The sequence below is a fragment of the Anabrus simplex genome, chromosome 5, assembly GCF_040414725.1.
Source record: "Anabrus simplex isolate iqAnaSimp1 chromosome 5, ASM4041472v1, whole genome shotgun sequence".
Lineage (NCBI taxonomy): Eukaryota > Metazoa > Arthropoda > Insecta > Orthoptera > Tettigoniidae > Anabrus > Anabrus simplex.
This window is the reverse complement of record NC_090269.1, coordinates 45,958,687-45,981,080: the sequence shown is the minus strand read 5'-3', so window position 1 is coordinate 45,981,080 and position 22,394 is coordinate 45,958,687. Positions and strand designations below refer to the sequence as shown.

Genomic DNA, 22,394 nt, shown 5'->3' with positions numbered 1-22,394 from the left:
TAAATTTTAATTTATAATTTCATCACATGCCATCAGAGGCCAGTGACATAGATGTTAGGCCCCTTAAAATAACAACAATCATCATCATCTCTCTCCCTCTCTCTCTCTCTCTCTCTCTCTCTCTCTCTCTCTCTCCTTTTCTCCTGATGAGTTGTTCTATACTATTCTCTTTCATAGCCAATACAGAATGAAATCTGCTGCACTTATATCATATTCATACTCTTTCTGTAATAATTGCTGTTATTAATTTTCTTCAGAATTGATGAACAGTGTCTGGATGATGGATTCTCCCTGAAGCCAAAATCTCTACTCTGCTGGCTGACAAGAGTTTTGTACAATAGGCGTTCAAAAATGGACCCTTTCTGGAACAATTTCATAGTTGGTGGCTTGCAAGATGATGTACCGTAAGTAAATATCATTTAATTTTGTTCTTATGGTGTGAAGTTCTATATTTAAGAGCTGGCCTCTATATAGCAGTTGTGGTGGTAACTGCTGTTTAAAAGGATAAAGGACCAGGATTATGAAGCCCATGTATGTGGTCTGGGGTAATCATTATTATTAGTCATTAATATGCTAATCTTATAGTTCATCCTTATAATATAAGGATATACCGTAGTGATATTATCACTCAGCCTTTCTATCGTTCCATATGTCTTTACTTCTCTCTGTATTCCACATTGGTTCACTTGAGTCATTCCACGTTCACTTTCTCTTTGAAGGTTGTACTGTTTGGTTCTTGTTATGTGCCCAGTACTCTTTCATTCGTTCCAATCATAATTTTCTCAATTCATCTGAAATCACTATAGACTTTCTACGTGTAATTTCTTCTGCAAATTTGTGAGTCTTAAGAAGTGTGTTGATTTAAATTTTGTTCTCTGAATATGCTATCTCGAGTCCAATTGCTTTGAGATCTTGCTGAATTTTGTGGATCCCTTGCCTTCTTTAATATACATTGTTCTCAAAAATGTTTCTTCTGCCGATATTTGCTTTTCATCCTTTTTCAACTACTGGGTTTCAGCTACTTTGTGTTATAACAGGTAGGTGATGTGACTTGTACATTAGGCTTATTTCTTTAGTGTTTGTCAGTATATCTTTGTTCCATAGTAGATTCCTTACTCTGTATTAGAAAGCACTCCTAAGATGCATCTTCTTGCTAATTTACGTATCCAGTTCACAGTTTTCCATTAATTCTTTCCTAATTATTTGAAATTCTCCAGAACGATATATTTCACTCGGTTTTTTATATTTTCTTTTTGGTCTTGCCTTCCTGTGGTCATTACTGTTTCTTGTGCCGTTTTGATTTTAATTCCCTCATCACATTTTTCAGTCTTCTCGTTTACAGCATCAAGGTGTTCCTTGACTTCTACTTCATTCTATTTCCAAATCATATCAACAAATGGCTTTGTATTAATTCTTGTACCTCAATAAACAGTTTTTGCTGCCCTCACAATTATAAACAATAATCGTGATGACCAATTTCAATCCATTTTGTTTTGTCTACTTATATTTTGACACGGTGGTAACACTTAAAATATACTTCTTCTATTACTGTACTTTTGAGGTTTTCTTCTCCAATTCTTTTCTCTACCAGACTTCCCCAGAATATGGCTCTAGTAACACTGTCGATGGTAGTTTCTAAATCATCATCACCACCATATCCTTCCCATATTCCCAACACTTCTCCGTAATTTGTCTTGTAATGAAAATGAGCTGCACATCTACTGATCTTCAACTTGTGAAAACAAACTGAGGATATGACTATTAATCTCATCAAAATAAACATGTACTGCTATGTATTAATGGTATCCAGTCATCTGTGCATATGACTTCATGTTATAAATCATGAATATGTGAATTTACTTCATATTGGCAACAAAGGAATGTTGAGAACATATACCGTATTTCACGGCATAATCGTCGCACTTTTTATACCAAAATTTTCGAAAAATTTGTAGGGTGCGACCATTATACGATGAATATTTAATACCAGTATTTGTATTACTCAAAAAATGTATTTATAACTAAATTGTATTTGATACAAATTTAAGATGCACGTAATACTCGCGTTTATACATCAAAATAATTAAAATAGTCTAAAACAAAATTCATAATTTTTCGCAACAATTCGGCGAACGTTTTTCCAACCTGAAAATAAAAATGAACGTATTAAGTTAATTTGTCATTAATTTGAGTATTAAAGTTAAAATATTACACTTGCAAAAAATTCTCGCTTTGTTGTGAAATGCGGACTTACCGGTACGCAATTTATTCCAAATCTTTGGTGTCGCTATCGCAGGTTTCGCTATCTGATGCGCCGTCCTCGCCTCTGTTAATACCAGTATCAGATTCTTCGTCTCCTTGCCACACTGCGTCATCTTCGGAACCGTCTAGTGCATTCGAAATCCCAGTCCTTTTGAAGCTCTTGGAGACTAGTTCAGGTGGTAGAAGATCCCAACTCTTCTTCACCCACGAGCATAACAAGTCCAAGGGTGGACGCCTGATATTTCCGGCGAGCGTCAATTGCTGATCGCCGCTCATCATCCACTCGTTGTAAAATCGACGTAAGTGGTCTTTAAAGGGTTTATTAACACATACGTCTAGTGGCTGCAAAGCAGATGTTAGGCCACCAGGAATGACTATCTGTCGTGTCTTATTTGTAGTGAGAATTTGCTTCACTTCGTTCACGAGGTGACCTCGGAAACTATCTAAAACAAGCAGAGCTGGTTGTTTTAGTAGTGCACCAGGTCTTCTATTCCACACAGTTTTAACCCAGTCCAGCATGAGTTCTACGTCCATCTAACCCTTTGGTTGCACTCGTACATGAATTCCACGGGGAAACTGTATATTCTTAGGCATCGTTTTCCTCTTGAAAATGATGTAAGGCGGCAACTTTCTCCCGTCAGCTGTAATGGCTAGCATTGCCGTGCATCGCAACTTCTCACTACCGCTGGTTTTCATTAATACACTCCGTGATCCTTTTAGCGCAATAGTGCTGTTGCGAGGCATATCAAAAAAGATTGGAGTCTGATCGGCATTACCGATTTGAGAAAGCAAGTACGAAGTTTCCTTGCGCAAACGTATGACAAATCGGTGAAAATTTACAATCTTGTCCGTGTAATCAGCAGGCAACTTTTGGCTTAGTGTTGTTCTCCTTCGCACTGACAGATTGTGTCGTCGCATGAACCCCTTAATCCACCCACGAGTCGCCTTAAACTGAGTTACCGGTATGTTGTGTTTGCGCGCTACCTCCTGTCCCTTAATTTGTAACATTTCATATGATACACTGCAGCCATTGTTACGTATTTCACTGACGTACCTAAACACTTCTTCGTCAATTATAGGAAACTTCCCTGTTTTAGGACCTCTAAACGCGCGTCTAGAAGGTTTTGTGCTTTTTAGCTTGTTTTTTACTTTCCGCCAGTCACGCACCAACTTTTCACTCACAGAAAATTTTCTTTCTGCAGCTCTGTTCCCGTGCTGTTCAGCGAAGGCAATTACGCTTAGCTTGAAGCCCGCAGAATAGTTTCTATATTTACCCATAATCGCTTATAAATGCTTCACACGTTAATGTTTTGCGATATAAATGACTTTCCGTAATTGTTCACTATTAAAACAAATTATTTCTGCAAACACCCAAAACACAAATTAAAAACTTAAATTCTCACGCACACATGTCTACAGTAATCATGTACTGAAACAAATAAATGCATCTGTGATCTGTCCATTCCAGAGCAGCCAATACTGTTAGGCAGCAAGGAAGCATGCAACAATTTATCAGTTTAGCTCGTTGGTTGCGACACACTACTGCGCTTGCGCAAAGCTCGCAAACCGGAGCTCTAGCTAGCGCGGTGTAGATCTACTGTATAGTTGACTGCTCTCTTTGGTTGACTGTATTCCGAGACGTCAGTAACAAACATTCATTTTTTTCAATTTCTTTTAAACATACGGTAATTAGGTTAATATTTCTTCCCAGTTATTGATGATTTTACATTACATTACTGACGAGTTTATAAAATAAAACTTTAATAGCATTGGATAATAATTATCTTGACTGCTTGGATAAAAGTTTTCATCCCATGCCCGGACACTTATGACGTAGTAGTAAGATAAGAGTCTAGCGATGACAACTGAGACATCGTAAATAATTCGGCTGAATAATTCCGTGGAAATCTGCGTTATCGTCTTGGATTTCACTTCGTGCGCAATAACACAGGAGCCGGCCCCATGGTGTAGGGGTAGCGTGCTTGCCTCTTACACGGAGGCCTCGGGTTCAATTCACGGCCGGGTCAGGGAATTTTACCTGTATCTGAAGGCTGGTTCGAGGTCCATTCAACCTACCTAGCCGGTATTTCCTGGCGACGTTGCCGATAAGCGATAACTTACAGCCTTACGTATTTCAAATGGGAACTCATAATATGTAGGTGGTGAATAAATAGTACACTGTCTCGCGACCACGTTGTCAAACTGCCAATAGCCTACCGGTAAGCATAATATGTAGGCGGTGAATAAATAGTACACTGTCTCGCGACCACGTTGTCAAACTGCTGATAGTCTACCGGTAAGCCATGCGTCGTACATATACCGGTATTATTTATTTATACGTTGTGCAACATGTCGCAAACGTGACTGTGTTGCCAAATTTCCCATAAACCATACACGTATTTAAATTGCGCATTCATGTGCAACTTACGTTGCAGTTCCATTTACCTTTTAACCAGATTAGTGAACAAAATTTGGACGTGCGACGATTATGTAATTAAATGTTTAAAGTCCGATTTTTGTATTGAAAATAAAGGATGCGACGATTATGCCATGAAATACGGTAATTACTCTTTATCTGACATATTTGCACCATGCAACCATAGCTGAGGTTGCATGAGTACAGTACTACTATCTTTTATTTGTGAATACATAGATGGAACGTTGATGGAGCCTTATAGCTAAGTGACATTCTCACTGCCATCTCACCAAACCGGCCATGGTTCAAATCCTGGTCAATACACGTGGGAGTTTAAAAAAATGAAAATCATGTTCTTGTGATTCGGATTCCGCATAAGAATAGAGTTCCTGTGGTTATTACGATATCTAAAACTTTTTCCAACCTGTCCCTGTTATATCTGGGGTCTCTGGAGCCACCCAGGCTCATTTTGATTTCGACCAGCAGGGTTTAAACCGGGTGTTCTTTCTGATGCCATGTGATTCTTGAGATGAAAATCTCGATTCATGATCGACCAGGATTTAAAACTCTGCATTCTGGACGGAAGTTAACAGCCACTGAGCTAATCATTCTGTGGTCACATAAAACTACAAGCTTGCTTTCAGAAGTTTGATTCCCGGTTATGTGAATGATGTTGATCCACGAAATATCACTGTAATATTTGTCACAAATGGAAGATAGTAATTGATGTTACTAAAATAAAGTCTCAAATCGGAGGCTGATTAAGAAATACCGTCATTACTAGCGAGAAATATGTATACGTACTTACGGGCTGTAAAAGGGACTCCATTATGTTGGATTCCGTTGCTCGCACCGTCTTTTGTTTCTTTCTTGAGGTCCAGGGCTGGCACCGATGAATGGGAGTGCTATGTCTGTGAATTCTCTTTTTTTTTCATATGTCTAGGACAGGTTTTCTTTTCTTTTTTGAAAAAAAACATGCATGATCCCTGGACCAATACATACATAAATATATTTTTTTAAACAAAAACAGCATGATCCCTGGACCAATAAATCGTTTAATGAATCAGTTAGGGCACATGAAGTGACAGCCCTTCAAATTACATCGAATGAGAAAAATCAATAAAACAACACCAGAGAACTTCAGTGAGCAAAGACATCACACACGACAGTGTTAAACAAACAAAACAGTTACGGAAGCACTGTGACGAAGCAGAAATAGTAGTTGTAAGGCAGTAAAGTATGTGTTCTCTAAAATAAAATATTTCGGATTATTTCTTAATCAGCCTCCTATTTGAGGCTTTATTTGAGTAAAAGCAGTTATTATCTTCCATTTGTGACAAACATTGCAGTGATATTTCGTGGATCAACATCATTCACATAATCTTGATTCCCTACCAGTTTATTAGTTCATGTCAACTGTGTTAATCGGGGTGTTTTCTTTTTCATAAACATTTAAATTTCTTCATTCTAGTTCATTGTTTCCTTTCTGCAACACTTTATGGCATGAGTTATCACACCATGAAAGCTGAAAACATGATTCTCTATAGTACAGAGCTATCACAAGGTGCTAATAAAATTTTGATCAAAGATGACATTTTTGATTGACTTTTCTATCCAGTTTTGTTAAGAATTCACTTCCTGGGTATCTTTAAAAGGGTTACGCTATTTACCAACTTAGCATAAGTTATAACAGGTGAGTAATAACATGAATTTGTAAGAAATAAGAGGAACAATAATTCATGGTAACATGTCTGCTCCAGAGTGGTGACGAGATGTGATCGAGAAGAAAGAGGGAATATTGAAGTAAATGGAAGATCTTTAGAAGTTGTGAAAAGCTTCAAATATTTGGGGAGTGTACTATCAGATGGGAAAAATAAACAAAAGAATTGGAAAGAGAATGCAGCAAGTCAGCAGGTTAGCCATTGTGAGAAATGCAAGAAAATTCTGTACTCCACGTATTACACACCAGTTTTGACATACGCAGTGGCCACATGGACAACATCAAAAAATTATAAAAGAAAAATTGAAGCTGCCGAGATGAAGTTTCTTAGAGGAATACAGTAACTGGAAAGACACAAAGAGATAGAACAGAAATATAAAAGACAGGATAGAGACCAGTAATTTTTTTTGTTTTGTTTACAAGCTGGTTTACATTGCTCCGACACAGATATGTCTTATAGAGGCGATGGGATAGAAAAGGGATAGGCGTGGGAAGGAAGTGGCTGTGGCCTTAATTAAGGTTCAACCCCAGTATTTACCTGGTTTTAAAATGGGAAACCATGGAAAACCATCTTCAGGGCTACCAACAGTGGGGTTTATTTATGACTACTCTCTCCGTGAGGAGGCTCTACTAGGACAAAGTATAAACAACATAAGGTTGTGTATTGAAAGAGGGATAAGAAAAGAAACTAAAGAAAATGCAATAAATTGTCTACAGGTTGATCAAGGTGGTGATGATGATTATGATGATTGCACCTGTGCCAAACTATTCAGATTTTGCCAGGGTATGGTCAGTGATCCTCTGATAGCACTGGTGGCGATAGAGTTCCAAAGCAGGTATATACGTACAGAGAGAATAATAGAAAGACAACAAGGAGGGCCCAGAAAGAGGTGGAGGGAAGTATAGAGAGGAGAAGAGTAGAAGTTGGAGAAAAGAAGGGAGTGGTGGAGAGAGAGACAACTGCAACTGTGGAAGTCCTTGATTGACAACCCAACTCAGAAAGCAGGAAGCAGGAAATGATGATGATGATGATGATGATGATGATGATGATGCCTGCTCAACTAGGAAAATAGCAACTTGGCTAATGCCTAAAGGGTTGCATATTCTGATCTGAATATAAATTACTGTTTACAGTGTATTACTTCTGTGCCTTCTTCTGTGACTCTTTGCAGTACTTCCATTTGTTTGAGACTGTCTGTGGATAACCAGATTTTAAGTAAAGTCATATTCAGATACAATTTAATTAATGGAAAGGACAAAAAGAGTGCAAATCAAGACATACGTTAAAACCTCATCAAGATGTTTCTGCAGGGTACAAGGTAAGAGGATGTCTTAAACCAGAACAGACCTTGACCCATTGGGTTCCTTTCCTCCTTTTGTGTTTGTACTACATCCCTAGGCCTGAGTTAAACAACACTGGTTAGTACTTAAGAAGCTCTTAAATCATTTTAACATCTGAATTAACCAAATTTGCATTTTGTCAACAACTGTTAACATTAAACTTCATATTAAAGTTAACATCCCTGTTTCCTGTGTTAAATGGCTAACATTTAGCAACCTGTTCCAAAATGGCTGCTATGAATTGCTCTATTTAGATGTTTTATACAACAATCCTGATCAAAGAAGGTGTAGCATGTAATGACTTGGAAAATCTGACGGATGCAGAATTTCTTCAGATATACAGATTATCGAAAAGAGTCATTGCTAAGGTTGTTGACAAAATTCAAGTGAAGGTAGAATATCCTACGAAGAGAAACTTATGTCTTTCACCACTGTTGCAGGTACTAATAATGTTAATATTTTATGGTACTGGTTCTTTTCACGTAATAGTTGGAGACAGTGCAGGAATTTCTAAAGTCACGGTTTGTAGAGTTGTTAGTCATGTTTCTGCATCAATAGCATCCGTGAGGAGAAGGTATATAACATTCCCTTCAGTAGAAGTTCAGCAAATTATCCGAGACTGTATGAAATAAACCATTTTTCCGACATTTTAGGTACAATAGATTGTACACACATAAGAATCCAATCACCTGGAGGCAATAGGGCCAAAATATATCGTAATCGGGATACTTTTCTGTTAATGTTCAAGTGATTAGTGGTCATAGCCTCCAAATCAGGGATGTAGTTGCTAGGTGACCTGTTCTGTACACGTTAGTGCTATATTTAATAACTCCCATATCAGAGCACAGTTTGAAGTGGGGACAATTAATGAAAGGCTTTTGCTTAGTGATAGCTGATACCCACTAAGAAAGTATCTTTTAACCCCATACTTATATCTTGAAGGAAGACCTCAAAACCGTTACCATATAGCGCACATCAGGGCACGGATTTGCTTCGAAAAGATTATTTCCTGTTCTTAGCTTGGGATTGCATGACCAGTTCAGTGAATAATTCCTTTTCGAAGGAGGAAAAATCAGAACATCCATTTCTTTTCACTTCACACACCATATTTAACAGCTGTATTGAAACAAAAGCGCATCCGAGCATGCTGTAAAACAGCATGTTCATACTCCTGCCTCCTTGATTTGCACCAGTTTGCAATGTTCAGAGTGTTAACAGCCATTTAGCTAACATTTCACAGGAAAAGTTTGAGGAAATGCAAGAAACCTAACACGTCATTACATTTTTACCTCGGTATTAACTAGTTGGAAAACCAAATTCCTTGGCCACACACTTCGACATAATACATTCCTCATGACTATGCTGGAAGGAAAAGTTCTAGGTAAGAAGGGAGGAGGAAGAAGTACCTAGATTCCGTGATGGACAGGCTGAATATGAAAAAATGTGTTGACCTGAAACGCTGAGCAAAGGAGAGACGAGTGTGGTTGCAGCGACAATGCCTTGCCTTTAGGATATAAATGAATGAATTAACTAATTACTTGTTAGTATATATTTCACAGGCATTGATGAAGCCGGGCTCTAGTCTTTAACCATCTTTATCTTTTTGTCACCGAGCTCGATAACTGCAGTCACTTAAGTGCGGCCAGTATCCAGTACTTGGGAGATACTGGGTTTGAACCCCACTGTTGGCAGCCCTGAATATGTGTTTCCGATTTTCACACCAGGCAAATGCTGGGGCTGTACCTTAATTAAGGCTACGGCCACTTCCTTCCCACTCCTAGCCCTTTCCTGTCCCATCGTTGCCATAAGACCTATCTGTGTCAGTACGACGTAAAACAACTTGTAAAAAAATGTATCTTTTTGTCTCTTCCCATTTTCTCAAATGAGACGTGTATTTCCATGTTTGTCCTTCTTTCCTATTTCTATTGCTCCTTCTTCCCACCACACTGACCTGGCATTGTGTTCGTCCTTTATATGTGTTCCTTTCTTATTCCCTCTCCCTCCCTCCCCCTCCACCCCAACTCCTCTCTCTCTGACTTGATTTGACACTTGTTTGTTCCTTTCCTATACTTATATTTGGAATAAGATGTTCTAGGCTCTGATCTAAACTTTTTTGACTGGGCGAGTTGGCCGTGCGCTAAGGGGCGCGCAGCTGTGAGCTTGCATCCAGGTGATAGTGGGTTCGAACCGTACTGTCGGCAGCCCTGAAGATGGTTTTCCGTGGTTTCCCATTTTCACACTATGCAAATGCTGAGGCTGTACCTTAATTAAGGCTACAGTTGCTTCCTTCGCAGTCCTAGCCCATCCCTATCCCATCGTCACCGTAAGACCTACCTGTGTTTGTGTGAGTAAAGCAACTAGCAAAAAAAAAAATTTTGATGCTAAGCAACTCAAAATCTGAACCCTGATTATGAGACCCTTAATTTTTTTCTACACCTATAGGGTCGCGGGTGCGATCTGTGTTGCACATGTGGATTTGGCCCTGTTTTAAGGCCAGATGCCTTTCCTGATGCCAACCCGATATGGAGGGATGTAATCACTATTGTGTATTTTTGTGGTGGTTGGTGGTGTACTGTGTTGGATTATGAGACCCTTAATATGTCAGAAAAAATACTGCTACGTCAGTAATTTTAGAAAAACCTGAATATCCTCTTAACTTTGTGTTTGAAGACCTGTTGGAGTATGTATTGTGACCTTTCACATATTCTGATACAGGGTTCAAGTTGTTAGTATTATGCCTCGGCTGGTGTCATGCGTAGAAGCAAGGAACTCCACTCAAGGGACGTGTAAGTTCGTCGAGTCTGGTCACAGGATCTCACCGTTTCGATTTTCGAAGTCCGACTGATGTATGAGAATGTATATCTTTAAAACTATACCATACTATAATATTAAATTTAATCTATTAATGAGAATTCGAAGAATGATTTCTTTTCTTGGAAGGATATTCTGTTTAATGAATATCATATCATGAAAAGACAGTTACAACTTAATCGAAAAGCAACATAAATGGATGCCTTTTTGAAATTGAATAATATGACTAATTATAACTCTCCAAAGTCCCTAAACTTTTGTTGGTTATTATATGTCACCACATTAACCTCCATTCATAACATAAATTAAACATGTTGGCTTCGCTATCAATCTTAAAATTCCAATAAAATAAAAAATCAACATATGAGATGCTGAAGGCTTAATTACAATATAAACTCATTATTCACATTAATTATCTTTAGGCTAATAAAATGAAATTAAAGAAATTTTATTTATTAGCACTCGTATTCACTGACCCCAAAAATGTGTGTCTTTCAGTATTCGTTATCTTTTGAAATCATCGCCTACTTCGGGAAATCTAAATAAAAACAACTTGGATGCTCCAGTGATATGTTCTCAACGTTGTCGCTTGTACCAATATATAATCAGGAAATAGGACTACATTATGAACCCTCTAATTACTAAAGTCACGTAACAAATTAAAAAACAGCCTCCTTCGAAATACTGCAATAGCTGCGTCTGGACAACAAATTCCTGAAAATAAGGACATCAATAATAATAATAATAATAATTCAAACTTCCGATTAATCTGCAGCCTCTGGTATTCTCCACGAACAATCTTGAAAAATCTGCACTCAATGCTCACTACCAAATCTGTGATCTACCAAAAGAATATTATTTAGCATGAAATCAAGCTACACATTGGTCAGAACAATATCTACACATCTCATCTGCGACATGGTTTTCATCTACGTGGTGTCATTTATTATTGAAGATTCTATTTCATCCCTTTACATCTGCGCGTAATGCACTCACATTAACTCTTAGGTTATTGCATCTTTGACGATTATCAGATAAGCAACTCTAGTATTCTTCGAAAACCTTATCACAAAAAAATTGCATTCATGCTTAAGTACACATCATTCATTACCACCATTAAATTCATGTGCATGACGAACAGTAATTATCACCTCAATAAATATATCACCGGGATCTTTTCGAAGACTGCATCACATTATTTAATGCACATCCCCAATGAATTACTATCCATCAAACAACACATTAATTATTCACCTGATCTCGACAATCCTATTCAAAACCCTTCTCATTTTATATGCGCATCATGCTCAATAAATTCTCAATTCATTTTCCAAATACTCAAGCACGTTATTCTCGAAGACTACCTTGTCCTTGCATATTCAAAAATCAGTATCAATGTGATAATACTGTCATCTTATTCGTGAAAGTTACGCATATGACGTGAAAATCTGGTATTGGATGAATCTAATTTTACACACATGTCAATCATCTTATGGTCACCTTCAAATGAAACATATCTACATAATAAATCATACACTGAAGTTCACTTATGATGACATTATCTTAGTAAAATGCAGCAACCATAACTAAAAATCTCCTGCGTAATGTCTACTGTTAACCGCTTGGACTCAAATATAGACTACAGATTATAATTTTTTCTGGATTATTCACGATGAAAACACATTTTCTGTCCGTTATGAAATAATGATTGACGATCATACAGTATCATTCAAGTTGTTTTGCCTATACATGGTTTTTTTTTTTTTTTTTTTTTTTTTTTTTTTTTTTTTTTTTGCTTTACGTCGCACCGACACAGATAGGTCTTACGGCGACGATGGGACAGGAAAGGGCTAGGAGTGGGAAGGCTGGGGCTGTACCTTAATTAAGGCCACGGCCGCTTCCTTCCCACTCCTAGCCCTTCCCTGTCCCATCGTCGCCATACGACCTATCTGTGTCGGTGCGACGTAAAGCAACTAGCAAAAAAAAAAAAAAAGGGAGTGGGAAGGAAGCGGCCGTGGCCTTAATTAAGGTACAGCCCCAGCATTTGCCTGGTGTGAAAATGGGAAACCATTTTCAGGGCTGCCGACAGTCACATTTTTGACACCACAAAACAATTCTACACTACTTTAAGCAACTACATAGCAGAATAGATGAAAGACATTTATTTTTGGGTACTTATCGAACTGGTGGCTTCAGGAAGATGATGTCTTCCATCTCTCGAATCTTACTTTTTATCATTTGACATCCATCTCAACACTCTCCAGGTCTTTTGGGACCACCTCTTAATTTAGCACATTATCATCTGGTAGCTTGACATCATGTAATCAATTTCATTCATGTGTGGCGACATCGTAATACCTGAAACTTGTAATGAAAGATTAGTACAATGTCATATGCATAAATGGCATTTACAATATACTGAGTTAGCACTCGCCTTATATCTTGAGAGAATAAGGTATATCTTTTCCCTTTTTCAATGAATAATTCGTGCTATTCATTAAATATTTTACAATTATAATTGGCTTTTGATCTCGCTTCTTCCTAATCATGTGCGATACTTCTGATGACCTTTTAGAAAACTTTTTTTATTATCCCTGTACCGGGCGGTACACCTCCACGCCGCTAATTCAAACTTTGCGCCAGTTGAAACTCCTCTGCTGGAGGAAGTCTGAACTTTATCTACTGTGTTAATTTTCAAGTTTCTCAGAAGATGTCACTACTTGGAAATTTTGGAGTTTCTGAACTGGGTCGTTTTCGATGTATTTTTGTTTTCCCTGTAGTAAGAAGCGTGAACTTTCTCTTCTAGAGGACACTACTGAAGAACTACAATGGTGCACCCTAGTGCGAAGTGAAAGAACTGGTTTTTTTGGAGAAATTTTTATTTCAAAAGTTTGTTCCTTGTTAAATTTCTTTCTGTTATTGTTTAAGTTGGCTGTATAACCCTTTCCTTCCCCTTGTTTTGAATTTAGCCAATCCCGAATTTCTTTAATTAATTTCTGACCAATCAGATGTATCTTCTCCAACTTGAATATCTTGCTTAACCCTAGCCAATAAAGTTTTTGTGGGCGGGTGTTCTCATTTCCGAAACGTCTCGAACTTTCCACGAGAGTATATAAACTGCTGATTTTCGGGTCTCTGCGCCACTTCAGTACCAACTTTCAAAGTGTAAAGTACGTAGCAGGGGGCGGGAAGCGCCTCTTTCTTCGGGCAGCAGTTCAACAACAAGGTAATGGCCGTTTAATAACTTCTTTTCTTGCTAGCTCAGCAGTTTAACTCTCGGGGCGGGTCCGAAGCGTTTCCACCATGTAACTTTCCCTAAAATGTAAAGACTCTTAGCATCTATTCTCTTTTAAAGCTACATATTGGGATAGAGAGTGCTTAACCCTCTCGAGCTCCCACTCATATTGTTTTGAGGTGAACTTATTTGTCATAACCGATTCTTCCTTAACGTAATGTAAATTGTTTCCTTCTAAAGTCACCTCTTTAGTATGGGATTAGCCCTTGCATTAGCGGCCTAGAGCCAGATTAGGTTTTAAACAAAAGGTATTAGGAGTGCAGATCGCCTCCTCTCAAATTGTTATTTTGGAGGTCATGTAATTAACCTTTTTCTCACTTAATAGACCTCAGTAGGTTGGGTATTTTACCCCCGTGTCTATGTCCTTAGAGGACAACTTGAAGGTGGAGTTTGGTGTGGCCTTTGATAGGCTTAAAGTTGAGAGCGAGTGGCTCTTTCTTGAAAATTGAGTATGTATGCCTCGAGGAGGCTTTTCTGTGTAATTTAGAGCAAGTGCTCCTGGGCATGAATGGGGTTTTCTGCCCCTCTGTTAAATCTTGTTTTGGGGTAAAGTTGGGCTAGTTGCCCAAGAATTGTGAGTTCGGGGCTCGAAGCCCAAATCCTGTAAATACTGTAATTGTACTTTTGTTGCCTTGCTACTCTGTACCTGCCATTCTTGTTATTTCTCAATTTTGAAAAGAAAATATAACCTTGTTAAATTTTAAATTAACTTTAATTTCGTAGCCTGAGACCTGTTCACCCCCGCACCTTCTTTCACCTCTGCTAATCCACCAAACCACGGTAACAATCCCTATTGTTTTCTCAAAACGAAATCCAATTCTAAGATATAATAATAAAAGTCGGTTTGCATTTAATAAATCTTCCGAATTCGGCAGCCTGTAATCTCCCTTCCAGATGATTTTGACATTTAACGCATGACCTCTTTGATACAGAACGCTCTTGAAATGACTGATCTTGGCAAAGGAACATGTTTAACAATCTGTCGCCTTCATAACTTTACATACCAATCGACTATCTCAATATGGTTCTCGATTCTCGAATTATATCATAATAGATAGGCATTGTATGACCACCTTATACGAATTGAGCTTGGCCTGTTTGATTCAACCATTCTATGGCCTCCGCTACATATTTTCGTCATTGAGGTTTCATGCCATCTATTGATATCTGTTTTATCTTCCGCTGAAGAAAATACAATATTTATTCAATATTATCTCATCGTATAACATTGTGTTACAAGTAACTAAACTCATTTTGTTCCGTATTGAAGACGCACTATGTAAAACTCTTTCAAGATTAAAATTATTGTGTCCAGCTTTTCAATACAAATGATTTTTTAGTGATTAAATTCTACATGAATTAAAAACACCAGTTAGGGGCATGTTTCGCCCTAGTTATGGGCATCTTCAGCCTAATACTAATCTTAAGGTCAAGAATTAAAACTATAAACATCGGAACTTAATAGTAAACTAAATACTAAATACAATGGTCTTATGCTTTTTACATAGTTTACAATATGTACAGTATGAACAATATGTACATTAACTTTGCTAGAATTTTATGAACAATGAATTTATTTTATAATGACTAGACATCCAAATTGTAGATTGGATTGATCACAGCGTGAATTGGGGTTTCTCAATTTGTATTGACTAGAGATTTATCACAGTGTGAGTTGGGGTTTCTTCAACTGTTATGGGCGCCTGAGTCGTAAGAATTGTTACAAAACCGGAATCTTGGGTAAAGTCGTTCATGTTAAGGTTGAAGCATGTATGTTGAAAACATATTGTTGATATCATTCATTAGGGCTCATCGGATAAAAATTTGGAATAGTAAGTCATTCTTGTTGATTAACTTCCCATTGGTGCATTGTTCAACCTTGGGAGGAATATGAGTTGTCCGTAACTGGATAAGAGAAAAAACAGGGAATTAGAATGATGAATGTGGAACCCAGTATGTTAATAATTGTAGAGTGAGTGTTTATCGCATGAACTTACTTGTCTTGTCGACGTTAGCTGGGACCAATTGTTTCGGTTGTGTCTGAACGAGTAAGCTTGCTACTCCTAGTATAGTATTGATGCTGTAACAGAGGGGTGGAGCGTGAAGGGGAAGGGGGAGTGAGTTTCAAATCGTGCGTCCGTGTTGTTGCTTGAGAGGTGTTAATTGGATTGGGCGGGCCTGGCATTAGGCGTGGCTATTGGAGCGCACGCGTTCTGTGATTTAAACATACTGGGAACTTTATTCTGATTTACGGCCTGGATTTACCTCGGAGTTGTCTCATATAACGGATTTTTGTTATCAATGACATCGTTAAGATTATTATTTTTATTATAAGTTTGTTCCAAATAAATGTACAAGTTTTCCGTTTCGTTCAATAATTTCCCCTTGCCTAGGCTTTAAACGATCGTCAAATCATTCTCTATTGAGGTGAACTTATGGCCTGTTTCAGTCATATGCATTGAGATTCAAAACTATGTTAGATACGAAGTAAAAAAGAAATTAACCCAAACTGGCTGAAGAGTTAAATGTTAATTTTTATTTCAATCATAAAAAACAAATTCAGAAATTAAAAACAAAAATAGACGACAATTACATTATTGTTACAAAGGCAGATAAAGGAGATTCCGCAGTCCTACTAGACAAACAGTTTTACACTCAAAAAAACAGAAGAATATTTTAATGACACAAGTTATTCGATAGTTAACAAAGATCCCACTGTAAGAATTCAGTGAAATTCAAAAACTTTGGTAAAAAGTTCTAATTTTCTTTTCAACGAACAAGAGCAACAAAATATTTTCAACATGAACCGCAGTATCCCTACTGCCAGTGCTTTACCTAAGATTCATAAGAAGGACACCCCAAAGCGTCCCATTATAAATTGTGGGAATAGCCCTACCTATAAAGTATCGAAATTCATTCATAGGTTTTTAAGAAAATATTATGTTTTTAACAATAAATCCCCCTTAAAAAATTCAATTAATTTCTGTGAAATATTGAAGAAATTTGAACTGCAACCCAACCATATTTTATGTTCTTTTGATGTCGCAAGCATTCCTACTAAAGAAACCATTAAAATTATCCATGACAACATCAATAAACACAGCGGCCTTAGTAAAATGGAAATTGAAGAATTCATGAAGATATTGAATTTCGTTCTAAACAATAATTACTTCTCCTTTAATGGTAAATATTATCAGCAGAAAGGCCTAGCTATGGGAGACTCTCTATCTGGCATTCTGGCAGATATTTACATGGACTATATAGAACATACAAAAATGTCACTAATAAAGGGCATTAGTTCGTGGCTAAGGTTTGTTGACTATACTTTCGTAATCATCAATAAGGACATTACTTCGTCGCCGTAAGACCTATCTGTGTCGGTGCGACGTAAAGCCCCTAGCAAAAAAAAAAAAAAAAGGACATTACTGACAGTCACGATATATTAGTCTCACTGAACGAAATAGATCCTAATGTCAAATTCACCAAAGAAGACGAGGTCAACATTTCTTTAGATTTTTTAGATTTAACCCTGACAGTACCACGTCTATAAATATCGCTTTAGTTACACCACACGTCTCGAAGACGTACCACTCAAAGCCTATTATTTAAAGTTACATTTAAGTTACCAGACAGAATGAACAAGGAATAGAGGTGGTGGGGGGGATAACTCTCCCCTCCGTATGAGGACTAGATGGCATTCATTCGCACAACACATCAGAAAATCGTATGGTGTAATTGTCAGGGTTAACAATTACATGCTTGAATAACACTTTTGAATTTCAAATTTTTAGGAAACCTACTCATTCACCCATAACTATTAAAGATTCGTCGTTACATCCTAAGACCCAAAAACTACCTGCCTATCATAGTCTAATATATAGGGCACTAAAAATTCCTCTTTCACCAAAAAGTTTGGAAACACAGCTAAATTACATAAGACAGTTAGCTCGGTTTAATGGCTTTAAAGTAAATGTAATCAATCGGTTAATTAATAAGATCAAAATTAGGCTATCTTTCAACCTAGTCCCAGAGAAATCAAAGATAAACAGCTACTCCCCATTTACGTATAATAGCCCGGCTATCCATCATATCAGTAATATTTTTTAAAAACACAGCGTCAACATAGCCTTCAGGACAATAAATAATAATCAGAACATATTCCTCAACCACAATAGAGTCAATAATAATAACAACATTTACTCAGGATCTGGCGTTTATAGGTTAAAATGTGCCCAATGTGAGTTCACATATTTTGGACAAACATGGAGGAGCTTTTACACAAGGTATCTGGAACATTACAATGCTTCCAAGCATAACAAGTATTTGGCCATGATCCAGCATATGACTGAAACAGGCCATAAGTTCACCTCAATAGAGAATGATTTGACGATCGTTAAAAGTCTAGGCATGGGAAAATTATTGAACAAAACAGAAAACTTGTATATTTATTTGGATCAAACTTATAATAGAAATAATAATCTTAACGATGTCATTGATAACAAAAATCCATTATATGAGACAACTCCGAGGTTAATCCAGGCCGTAAATCAGAATAAAGTTCCCAGTATATTTAAATCACAGAAAGCATGTGCTCCAATAGCCATGCCTAATGCCAGGCCTGCCCAATCCAATTCAAGTAACACCTTTCAAGCAACAACACGGACGCACGATTTGAAACTCACTCCCCCTTCTCCTTCACGCTCCACCCCTCCGTTACAGCATCAATACTATACTAGGAGTAGCAAGCTTAGTCGTTCAGACACAACCGAAACAATTGGTCCCAGCTAACGTCGACAAGACAAGTAAGTTCATGTGATAAACACTCACTCTGCAATTATTAACATACTGGGTTCCACATTCATCATTCTAATTCCCTGTTTTTTTCTCTTATCCAGTTACGGACAACTCATATTCCTCCCAAGGTTGAACAATGCACCAATGGGAAGTTAATCAACAAGAATGACTTAATATTACAAATTTTTATCCGATGAGCCCTAATGAATGATATCAACAATATGTTTTCAACATACATGCTTCAACCTTAACATGAACAACTTTACCCAAGATTCCGGTTTTGTAACAATTCTTACGACTCAGGCGTCCATAACAGTTGAAGAAACCCCAACTCGCACTGTGATAAATCTCTAGTCGATACAATTTGAGAAACCCTAATTCACGCTGTGATCAATCCAATCTACAATTTGGATGTCTAGTCATTATAAAATAAATTCATTGTTCATAAAATTCTAGCAAAGTTAATGTACATATTGTTCATACTGTACATATTGTAAACTATGTAAAAAGCATAAGACCATTGTATTTAGTATTTAGTTTACTATTAAGTTCCGATGTTTATAGTTTTAATTCTTGACCTTAAGATTAGTATTAGGCTGAAGATGCCCATAACAAGGGCGAAACATGTCCCTAACTGGTGTTTTTAATTCATGTAGATTTAATCACTAAAAAATCATTTGTATTGAAAAGGTGGACACAATAATTTTAACCTTGAAAGAGTTTTACTTAACATTCTGTTGCCGACCGTCACCTAATAAAATACACGGGGTTCTGAGCTTGTGAATTCACCGGTACCTTCAATTCGTTATCTGTCATTTATTTATCTGAGCGAGTTATTTCATTTACTGACGTACTTGGACGTATGACAGCTGGACGTATGCTCTCTTTAACTTTAATCCAACAACCATTGGAAGGTTATAGTATCGACTAACTAGTAAAAAAAGCTAGGGCATTCCAAATTAGAGCATTGCCACTGAATTCATAGCTGAGCTTAGCAAAAACAACTTCATTAGAGAGATGATAGGAAAGGTCATCATGATACTATTTATGAATATGTAAGCAATTTTGCTCTGCAGGTACCATTGAATTGCTTGAATTTTTGCTTTACCAATAGATTAGTGTGGGTCTCTTGTATTTAAGCGTGCTAGGATTCAGTTCTGTAACCTAAAGCACAGGGACCAACTGTGCCACATATTAGGAACATTTATTCCCTTGCATAGTTCATAAAATGAAAATGTATTTCTTTAATAAAATTGTTCCTTGAAAAATCTATTTATTAAACTAATATGTCCAATCAAATAATCTTGAGTATACAAAATTGTAATAATATTATTACACAAAATCTGTATGCTCATGCTTCACTACAGCGTCACGTCATTAAAGAAGAGCGCACATTCGTCTGCTTTGGCCACGTAATGATGCATATGCAACAACCTCTGTTGCAGATGTTGTTATTTAATGACATTGTAGTACAAAGTTAACGTGATCATTGAATGTTTGGTACTGCCACTAGTAACTTAATAATCTCTTGCGTTTTTCTGTCCAGTATTTGTTGATCTAATCTACCCTCTTTTCCTCCAAGTTGTCCAGTTGATACATAAATGCTAAAAAACACTATTTGACAGTAAGTTATATATATATATCAGTGTAATATTGAATATTGGTGAGAGTGTTGTATGAAATTTTATGTGTTTTTCTAACTGGTAATTAAGTCTGAAGATGGCCCATTTTACAGGGTCGAAACTAGTCCCTTATATCTAATAAAGATATTTTCTATAAATCAAATGGTATTGAATAGATGTACCTCCCTTTCTGTGTTTATCACTGTTCATTGTCAAATTTTTTTTTACATATTGTCCAGTTTATGAAAAATTATTGGTAATGTGCTTCTTCATTAGAGCCAGAAGAATGTAGTAGCATATTCAGATTTTACTTTTAAGGAATTTATCTCAAAAATTCTTTTTTATTTTTTCAGATATTTGGGTACTGTTGATAAGCTGGGTACTGCATATGTTGACAGTCATATAGCAACAGGATATGGTGCATTTATTGCATTGCCACTGATGCGAGACGAAGTGGAGAAGAAACCGAACTTGAGTAAACGAGAAGCTCAGCAGTTGTTAGTTCGCTGTATGCAAGTTCTCTATTATCGGGATGCACGCTCATATCCTAAAGTAAGTTGGTGTTGATATATTTATTTTTAAAAGAAAGTATCCATATCACAGCCGTTTTATATAGTGAACAAGAAAAGCTTTTTAAGGGAGGAGATTGTCTCCCCTGTTATGTAAGTAGTAGTGTCGGCCTCCAGGTACCAAATTCTGGGTTCATAGTCCGCAGAGGTAGTTGAGTTTCTGAAGGGCTGAAAAGAAATCCATTCAGCACTCCCATGTCATATGATATTGACATTTAAAAGATCTCTGGTGATTCATTTGGTGTTTATCCAACAAAATTAATTAAAAAGTCAGCCATGGAACAGTCAAGAGAGTTTTGGTTTCTCTGTGCCATCTAGTAGACTGAAACAGAGCATCAAAATTGACATGTAGACAGCCATAATGTTACCAAGTAAAAATGTCCACAACGCGATAGCTGAGGTCATACGAATACCGTATTTACACGAATAATCCCCGCACCCTAACTTTACGCAGGCTGATTTTGAAAATAAAATGACAACATTGACGCAAATAAAACCCGTACCCCAATTTCGTGCCTCAAATTTTTTTAAAAATATGCGGGTATTATTCACGTAAATGCAGTATTATTAATGTGCGTTTGGTCCTATAAGGAGCACATAGAACCATTAGTTAACATCGGTCTTCTTGTTACATTCCCAGAACTTCCTTGCCCTCTCGCCATGAGTTTGTCGTTTTTTCTTTTGTCCATGCAGTTTCGAGTTTCAAATTTCTTGCCATTGATTTCGTGTTATTGCTATTATGAATATAATTAAAGAACAGTTGACTATTAATATTGTGGAGACAGAGTCCGCTTAACAAGGCCGAAGAATGGGGAGGAAGTATATTGCATTATCCTTCACCCAGTTTGTTTTCTTTAACCTAGTTTTTTTCCATTAGCTCACTTATTTAGCTTTTTCGTTCTTTCTAGACTCCATCATTATTGATATTTAAAACATTCAGAGAACCGCGTTGACATTTTTACTATCAGAAGCACGCTCTTTCCACTAACAGGATCTATCCACTATATGTGAACAAGAAGAGTTCCCCCAAACCTAGCCTGATAAATATTAAAACTAGCCTTCTAAAATCTCATTTGCCAATTTTTATTCAGACTGAATATAGTAAGTGAGATTGAATCAAGGTGTAGTAAAGCTAACGCAGTGAGCTCGTAGTTGCGATCAACAGTATTCTGTAAGAAGGAAGTCAGCTCCCAGAGGAAACTATCTTTACATCGGTCTGTTTTCAGACCAACTTTGCTTTACGGGAACGAAAGCTGGGTGGACTCAGGATATCTTATTCATAAGTTAGAAGTAACAGACTTGAAAGTAGCAAAAATGATTGCTGGTACAAACAGGTGGGAACAATGGCAGGAGGGTACTCTGAATGAGGAGATACAGGCTAATTTAGGAATGAACTCGATGGATGAAGCTGTACGCATAAACCGGCTTCGGTGATGGGGTCGTGAGGCGAATGGAGGAGGATAAGTTACCTAGGAGAATAATGGACTCTGTTATGGAGGGTAAGAGAAGTAGAGGGAGACCAAGACGATGATGGTTAGACTCGGTTTCTAACGATTTAAAGATA

At 37.2% G+C, this 22,394-nt stretch overlaps 1 protein-coding gene across 1 annotated transcript in view; it reads left to right on the top strand.

Moving 5' to 3' along the window:
- Prosbeta7 (proteasome subunit beta type-4) overlaps positions 1-22,394 on the top strand; it is a 52,693-nt gene that overhangs the window by 10,570 nt on the left and 19,729 nt on the right. Inside the window, exons 3-4 of the mRNA XM_067147953.2 lie at positions 258-404; positions 20,615-20,813. Of these exons, the coding sequence (XP_067004054.2) occupies positions 258-404; positions 20,615-20,813 (346 nt within the window). The remainder of the gene's footprint in view (positions 1-257; positions 405-20,614; positions 20,814-22,394) is intronic.